The sequence below is a fragment of the Heptranchias perlo genome, chromosome 17 (genome assembly GCF_035084215.1).
Source record: "Heptranchias perlo isolate sHepPer1 chromosome 17, sHepPer1.hap1, whole genome shotgun sequence".
NCBI classification, from domain to species: Eukaryota; Metazoa; Chordata; class Chondrichthyes; order Hexanchiformes; family Hexanchidae; genus Heptranchias; species Heptranchias perlo.
Window position 1 is genome coordinate 14,499,819 of NC_090341.1, and position 8,799 is coordinate 14,508,617.

The following is an 8,799-nucleotide window of genomic DNA, read 5'->3' on the forward strand; positions in this document are numbered from 1 at the left end:
ATAGTAACCATTAATAGTTCCCCTGATCCAAAAATTATCTACTTTTCAGTCAAACAAATCCTGGTTGTGGAAGCACCATTTGTTGAATGGACTCCTATCCGAATGGGTCTACAGCCCCCAATGGTCAGGCAAATCTCCCACCACCCATTTTACTCCCGGTTGGCCGTAGTAATGTCTGGGAAATTAATCTTTAATTCCTGAAGACCCCAGGTAAATCCGGGAGGGTTGGCAACCCGAGTTAGCATGTATATTGTTAACTCCTGTCCTGTAGTGTCTGCTAGCTGTGTTTCCTGTCTAGAGGCTAATGTTTCAGTTCACTCAAGCTCCAGAAATAGTCCCACACTGAGAATGCCATTGTTCAATTGTGTCATTCTCCTGTTGTACTTTGTTCTCAAGGGTCTTCATTTGTTTCTGCTTGTGTAGTGTCACTGGGTGCTAACCATTCCAAACTGATTCTGGTTGTGTGCTGTGCTAGACTGTCTAGTTGAATGTTAATGATCCCAATTGGTTCATCCTGTGCAGGTGCACAGTTGACTAAGGGACAGGCTGTCCAGCTAATATAAATTACTGCTTTTAATAGCAATAGCATGCCTTTTTTTTTGGGGGGAGGGTAAATTGTTTTCTCTGAGCGTCACCACTATGGGCAAAGAAAAAATCCACATTAATATTGTAGTGATTGGCCATGTGGACTCTGGTAAATCTACTACTACTGGCCACTTGATCTACAAGTGTGGAGGTATTGACAAGAGGACTATTGAAAAGTTTGAAAAAGAAGCTGCAGAGGTAAATATTCTGTTAATGAAGGTTTTTACTTGTGCAAAGGAAAGTTTTTTTTTGTACTTAAAGCTCTTGCTCTGTATAATAGTTGTGATAAATGTAGTTATCTTCTGTGAGTCCTGACATTTTTTTAAAAGACTAATAGTGAAATCATTCACTAACCCTCCTCCACCCTTGGCTATGCTGGCTTGTAAACTGACTTGTGTAGGAGTATGTTTTTTTTTTGAACAGTTAGGTTCCAAGCTAATATTTTTATGGCATGCTTGCTATAAGCAAAGGATTTTCTGATTGTGAAATTCCTAGGATGCTTAAACCAGCATTTTCAACAACTTTATATGTCTTTGTATCTTTAATGGGCAATGTGCCATTTGTTCCACATGCCAATAATAAACTCTGGAGCCTTGATTCTTGAAGTGTGGGTTTTGATTGCTAGTTTTTTTTTAAAAAAGGACTTTAAATTGCAGTTGCTTCTGCAGGGCCATAAATTGGTGTTGCCATAATCTGATTCAGGCTGACTCTAGTCTCTGTAAATTTGAGCTGCTGAGAAATTAAATGTTCCCCTTATTACTGGGGTAGTAATGCAACATTCTTTCTCCATTTGAGCTGGTCTAATTTGACTAAAACTTTCAGTTACTATGACATTTCCCTTCTAAAATTGCAAGCTGTCTTGCACCAAATCTTTATAACTTTGACTAACTATGAAGATAACTTTGACTTTTGATGATTGTGTACACTTGATATTGCGAGATATGTATAATGGGCCACTGATCTGATATTGCTTGGTTTATTCTATTATGACCTTCAGCATTCTAATGCCTGAGCTGAGTTGGCACTATTTCCCACTAAGTGTAAGATGTATGTGATTTTTTAAAATTACCATTTAAAAGTGAAGGTTGCACTGATGTAAATTAAGTCTTCAAAGCATTAACTTGAAGCTAACTGCATGTAATGTGCCTTTCCTGAATAGTTTACACATACTTGTTCCCAACATTCCTACTATGATAAAGATGGGGTGTGGCTGTAACCAAGCTATTAAAACAAACCATATGTTTGGTTAAATCTAGCTATGTGATCATCTTCATTCAAATTAATCAATAGGATAATAGTTCAACCAATACTTGATTCCAAAGGTACTTAATGTAAATCCAGTATGACCATTAATAAATGTAGTGATTGCCTCATTTTGATTTCTCAACTGGCCACAAACTTCCACTCCTCAATTAAGGTTTGGCTGAGTGCATTTCTTTATCCTTCATAAGGGGCTCAAAATAATGTAAACTGTTAAAGAATGTCTTTGCATGTCCCAGAAATGGTCCTTAGTCTGGAGAAATCTGGGAGTACTCTTGTCTGTGTTTCTTCACATTTTGGGGAAACCTGAAGTACTATGTGTTGATACAAAGAATGGTTAAATGCTGTTGTAAGACTCTAACACTTGTATCTTGCAGATGGGTAAAGGCTCCTTCAAATATGCCTGGGTGCTAGATAAACTGAAGGCAGAGAGGGAGCGTGGTATTACTATTGATATTTCCCTGTGGAAGTTTGAGACCAGCAAGTACTACATCACCATCATTGATGCACCTGGGCATAGGGACTTCATAAAGAACATGATCACTGGGACCTCCCAGGTGTGCCTACATATCAAACTAGAACTAACAAAAGCTTGTGGCCATGTGAAAACAAGTTTAATGGGCTTTGGAATTTAAGCTCCAATTATATCCATTGTTCCTGCAGTTGCATTGAAATATTATTAATGACTTGGGTGTACAGGGCACAATTTCAAAATTTGCAGATGACACTCCTTGGCAGTGTAGTAAACAGTGAGAAGGATAGTAATAGACTTTGAGGCTATAGACAGGCTGGTGGAATGGGTGGACACATGGCAGATGAAATTTAATGCAGAGAAGTGCAAAGTGATACATTTTGGCAGGAAGAATGAGGAGAGGCAATATAAACTAAATGGTACAATTCTAAAGGGGGTGCAGGATCAAAAGAAAAAGTGTACAGTATCCTGGGCTTTATAAATAGAGAAATGAGTACAAAAGCAAGGTAGTTATGTTGAACTTTTTTATAAAACATTTGTTTGGCCACAACTGGTATCTGGGCACAGCACTTTAGGAAGGATGTGGAGGCCTTAGAGGGTGCAGAAAAGATTTACTAGAATGATTCCAGGGATGAGGGACTTCAGTTACATGGGTAGACTGGAGAAGCTGAGGTTGCTCTCCTGAGGAGATTTGATGGGTATTAAAATCATGAAGGGTCTAGATAAAGAGAAACTGTTGCCATTGGCAGAAGGGTAGAGAACATGGATTTAAGGTGATTGGCAAAAAAAACAAAGGTGACATGAGAAAATACTTTACGCAGTGAGTAGTTATGATCTGGAATGTGTTGCCTGAAAGGGTGATTGAGGCAGATTCCATGGTGGCTTTCAAAAAGGAATTGGATAAATACTGGGTGGGGGGGGGGGGCGGGGGGACGTTGAATGGGATTAACTGGATTGTTCTTACAAAGATTGGGCATGAGGGGCCAAATGGCCGCCTCCTATGATTCTATGAAATGGTGGGTGGTGGTTAGAGGGAAGGAGGAGAAACTTAACTTTACAGAAGTCTGAAGGGAAATCCAAAAGTTATAGGGGGCACTGACTCCATGAGGAGTTTGTGGCATACACATGTAATATATTTTTGCATTGCAATTATGCATTCTAACTAATTTTAAGTACTTAATTTTAATGTGAAGTTTTAAGTCAATGCTTGTATCCATCACCCCTCTCAATGAACTATGCCAATTCACAAAGGCACTCTATACTGAGATACTGTCTCTGAACTAGAGCCAAACACCTCCCCACCCTCTTTACAGCCTTCAACCATACTCTTCTGCTCCATCCCAGTTCATACCAGCACATACCAGTTAGTATTCTTTCGCTCATTTAGTTCAATCTGACTGCCTCTATTACTTTTTCCTTCCTGTAACCGCATTTGTTTTGCTCTTCTGGTGGCTAAGGCATGGGAACAGGTTTTTTTTTTCAGTATTGGTATTGCAGCCCTTGTATACTGTGGGTGGGAATTCCACATTCCTGCCTACTAATGGAGGCTATAATCCCTGCCCTTAGGGCTGGGAGTGGCTTTTAGGGCAGAGGGACCTGTTCATTACATAAGCCACTATATGGGGAAGGTGATGAGAGGTTTGTGCTGTTGGCACATTCTCTAATCCCAGCATGGGATGTGGGTAGTCAGCATGTATGGATATGAACCCTCAAAGATGTATCCAAACTACTCATTGGAAATGACTCTTGATCAATATAACAAAATGATGTCTGACAACTGAACAAATCTTGTGCTGTACATTTTTTCCCACACCCCACCCATTTCCTTTTTCTTGGCAAATAGTGAGTGAAGTTAAAAGTCTAACTGAATTCTTTTGCAGGCTGACTGTGCAGTGCTGATTGTGGCTGCTGGTGTAGGAGAATTTGAGGCTGGCATTTCAAAGAATGGACAGACCAGAGAACATGCACTCCTGGCCTTCACCTTGGGGGTCAAACAGCTGATTGTTGGCGTCAACAAGATGGACTCCACAGAGCCCAACTATAGCAGCAAGAGATATGAGGAAATTGTGAAAGAAGTGAGCGCATACATCAAGAAGATTGGCTACAGTCCTGCTGGGGTGGGTTTTGTACCAATTTCAGGATGGCATGGGGACAACATGCTGGAACCCAGCAAACATGTAAGTAACCATTTTGTGACCTACTGGAGACAGTGGAATGCCAACTGTATCTTTTTGAAAGGTGGAAAATCTGAGCTGTGCAAGACTAAATTTATAACTAGAATTATAGGTGAAATGGTGCTTCAATACACTCTGCTGCCAATGAGGATGTATACCAATTACTGACATTGCTTGATGAGCAATAGACTTTCATGATTCAAAGTTTTACACATGTTAACTTCCATTTAATCCATGGAGTGGTGATTTCACTAGATGAAGCTTGAGTAACCAGGATATGGCTAATCCTTTCAAATTACAACTGTCCCTTTTGAAATTGGTTCTTGCCTTGAGGTGGAGTGATGTTTGTTATCTTCCTGCAAACCTCTTGCTTTAACAGTTCTGAAATCAATAACTTTAATTCACTGTCTAATCACTTGCTAGCAATGCCAATATCTAATCCTAGCCTACAGTAACTTTTTAGCATATTTTAAAAAAAAAATGACTTGGCCATTTTCATGCAAGCAAAAAAAAACAAGGCTGACATCTCCTGTTGAGTTGTGTCCTGTCCACTGCTGCAGAAATGACTTAGTGGACTATCATGTCATTCTACCCCTCCACTCAAACATGGGCATGCCTGACTTGAGTCAGCTTAATGACACACTGCAGAATTGAAACAAGGTTAGCATTTGCTTGCAACAAACTGTGATTGTAGGCTAGATTTTGACATTAGCCAGCTTTAATGGTCACCTTGGTCCCAGTTTGTAGTAGTAATAGTGATGATCATTCATGAGTTTGTTAATTGATTTCAATTTTGAACCCACTTGTGATTAATTGGATACTTATTCTATATGTTTGCCTTAACCTTTTTCCTTTGGTAGGGTTCAATACTTATAGATGAGTTATGTTTTTTTCTCTAACATGTAAATTTTAAAATGCTACTTCACCAGAACCTTTTTTAGCATGTTACTTGATTTAATTTGGGTCTGGCAAACTCAATTTTTGTACAAATCTCCTCCAGACAACAAATTTCATTTATACAGCACCTGTAACATAGTAAAATGTCCCAAGGAGTGTCATCAAAAAGAATTTGACACCAAGCCACAAGGAGATATTAAGGCAAGTGACCAAAAGCTTGGTCAAAGAGGTAGGTTTTAAGGAGTAGAGAAAGGGAGGGAATTCCAGAGCTTAGACTAGGCAGCTGAAAGCATAGCCACTAATGAAGTGAAGAAAATTGGATGTGCAAGAAGCCCAAATTGGAGGAGCACAGATCTTGGAGGATTGTAGGGCTGAAGGAGGTTAGAGATGGGAAGGGGTGAGATCATGGAGAGATTTTGAAAACAAAGATGAGAATTTTAAATGAGGTTTTGCCAGTAAGCATGGGGGTAATAGGTGATCAGGACAGAATGTACTGTGCATCTAATGCTACTATCATTACAGATGCCCTGGTTCAAAGGTTGGAAAATGGACCGTAAGGAAGGCAATGCTACTGGCATCACCCTGTTGGAAGCGCTCGATGCTATCCTTCCCCCATCACGTCCCACAAACAAGCCCCTTCGCCTCCCCCTACAAGATGTCTACAAAATTGGAGGTGGGTTCCAATTCATCTATCCTGAATACCTAGTCAATGTATTTCAGGAATTAAATTATAACTTGCAACCATAATGTATTCAGGGATTGGTACAGTGCCCGTGGGCCGAGTGGAAACGGGAACCCTGAAGGCAGGCATGGTGGTGACCTTTGCTCCTGTTAACCTCTCCACTGAAGTGAAATCTGTGGAGATGCACCATGAGGCTCTAGTAGAAGCTATGCCTGGGGACAACGTGGGGTTCAATGTCAAGAATGTGTCAATAAAGGACATCCGACGTGGAAATGTGGCTGGAGACAGTAAGAATGATCCTCCTTTGGAAGCTGGAAGTTTCACAGCCCAGGTGAGCAAACTGGGCATGATGGTCTTAATATGTCCAGGATGTTCCATGTAGCAAGTTGGTGGTCTTCTACTATAACATGCATTTATATAGCACTTTTTTAAAGTAGTAAATGTCCCAAGGCATTATCAGACAAAGTTTGACACCAAGCCACATAAGGAAATATTGGGACAGGTGGTCAGAAGTAGGTTTTAAGGAGCATCTTAAAGGAGTGAAAAGTTTGGGGAGGGAATTCCAGAGCTTGGGGCCTAGACAGCTGAAGGCACAGCCTCCAATGGAGGGGTGAAAGAAATCAGATGCTCAAGTGGCCAGAATTGGAGCAATAGTTCGAGGTTAGATAGGGAGGGGTAAGGCCATGGAGGGGGTTGCTGACCAATTGAGAACTCTTTGCTCACATAGTTGAAATATTTAATCTAGTGGTTTACTTCAAAAGGAGTATTAAAATGAGATTTGTGATCCTCCTATAGAGAAGCGGGGCAGTTGATGTAATGATGAGTCCTGTCTTCATTTAATTGGCTTTTTCAAAACCCAGGAAGTGTTTGCCTTTACTGTATAATGCAGCGTTAGGTTTGATGCTTCAATAATTATTTTGGCCTGCAACTGACTTGCATGCACTGCATTGGTATTAAAATCCAAAGAAATTGAGATCTAGCAAGTAGCAGCAATAGTGCACAAGACTTGATAGGGTTAAGTTAGCTCCATATAACCTTCTTTGACTTTTTAAAAAATTGCTACCTTGCACTGGTGGAAATGCTAGATTACCAGCTGTTGGTGGAATAGCATTCTGTGCTCCCCTTGCTGACCATGCCCTTGGTTCTCAGGTGATCATTCTGAACCATCCTGGACAGATCAATGCCGGCTACTCCCCAGTACTAGATTGTCACACTGCACACATTGCCTGCAAATTCTCTGAACTGAAGCAGAAGATTGACCGTCGATCTGGTAAGAAACTGGAGGACAACCCAAAGAGTCTGAAATCTGGAGATGCTGGCATCATTGTGATGATCCCTGGGAAGCCCATGTGTGTGGAAACCTTCTCTGCTTACCCTCCTCTTGGTGAGAGACTTTTTTTCTCCTCTGCCATTTCTCTCTACCTGCCTTTGTTTGAGCACAACTAAGCTAACTGGTTAGAATTGTACTAGATAACTTTTTCCCCCTTAACAGGTGGTGATGGGACAGTTTTGGGTTTTGTGGTGGTCCATTTCTTCATAATAAAGAATGAATACAGTTTCTACAAACTTCTTAATAGAGCTACTGACCTGCTTTCCCTCCTAGGAAAGAGTAACTTCTTGCTGTCACTAATGCCCTTTTTGCCCTCCCCTGGCAAATAAAAGCCAAAGCTTCAATGGTATCGTGTTGCACCAAAACTAAACGGTATAATTACCTATTTTTCTGAACTTTACAAGGAGTGAAATTAGTCCCAGGATTTTTTTTGTGGGGGGTGGTGGTACTGTCTACACAGTTACTGACTCCTCGAAGGAATGGATTTGATTTTGGTACTTGAGTGATTGGGAAGCAAAATATTCACTTTAGGTGGGGGACAATATTGTCCCCATGTATTTTGAAGTTTCATGACTGCTTTGTATTTGGGAAGGGGTGGGAATAAAGGTCAAGATTCAATTACACAACTGGTTCTTGTTGCAGGTCGTTTTGCAGTGCGTGACATGAGGCAGACGGTGGCTGTTGGAGTGATCAAGGCCGTAGACAAGAAAACTACCGGACCTGCTAAAGTGACCAAGTCAGCTGCAAAGGCTCAGAAGAAGTAAACCTGGATAACTTTCTACCAGTTATGTAAATATAGGCATGTTCTGAAACAAGCAGTGCAATAAAATCTTAAGTAAACTCAGCAGAAAGCCATTAACTTGCATTTGTTATCTCCAACTATCTGGAATATTGGTGGATTTTTTTAAAACTAGAAACCTGATTGACCAATATTTGCTTCTCAACAAAATCTACCTGTCGTTGACCACCTCATTTTATAAATACAGGCTAGCCATTCATGGATTTAAATGCTTTCAAACTAACTTGTCATGGGCACAAAAGATAAATGGTGACTTGTGGGACCATTAAACTCTAGTCAAGGTGTCTTTAACAACAGTACATCAGTATACCAACTCTTTGCTGTAGCAGTGCTGTTGGCTCCATCTCTGGCAATCGGCACTTTCCTCAAGTGAGCTTCCAGATCTGACTACCAGGTTTAAGTGTCTAGCAGCTGCCCTCAAATCTAGAACTTGCCTTTTTAGGGTTTCTAGCAAGTAATAACCTTGACTAGATTCAATTCCAAGTAACTGTTTAATTATGGATTTATTGCAAAATTGTTTCTAGGCTGCAGAATATGCTTGTTTTTTATATTGTAGGCTGGATTGAGAGCAGCAGCTGGGCAAAAATATGTCCAGCCTGG

General features: G+C 40.6%; 1 protein-coding gene across 1 annotated transcript; it reads left to right on the top strand.

Annotated features, from left to right (window-relative positions):
- Positions 1-608: 608 nt before the first annotated feature.
- On the top strand, positions 609-8,239 carry LOC137334080 (elongation factor 1-alpha, oocyte form-like). The gene is made up of 7 exons (XM_067998544.1): positions 609-783; positions 2,223-2,402; positions 4,198-4,494; positions 5,911-6,061; positions 6,145-6,401; positions 7,220-7,454; positions 8,043-8,239. The coding sequence occupies exons 1-7, from the start codon at positions 640-642 to the stop codon at positions 8,162-8,164; spliced, it is 1,386 nt and encodes a 461-aa protein (XP_067854645.1). The 5' UTR covers positions 609-639; the 3' UTR covers positions 8,165-8,239.
- Positions 8,240-8,799: the final 560 nt, after the last annotated feature.

Coding starts and splice junctions, on each gene's coding strand:
- LOC137334080 (XM_067998544.1), top strand. CDS start 640: ATGGGCAAAGAAAAAATCCACATTAATATTGTAGTGATTGGCCATGTG. Junction 784..2,222: donor TTGAAAAAGAAGCTGCAGAG/GTAAATATTCTG, acceptor TGTATCTTGCAG/ATGGGTAAAGGCTCCTTCAA. Junction 6,062..6,144: donor AGATGTCTACAAAATTGGAG/GTGGGTTCCAAT, acceptor TAATGTATTCAG/GGATTGGTACAGTGCCCGTG.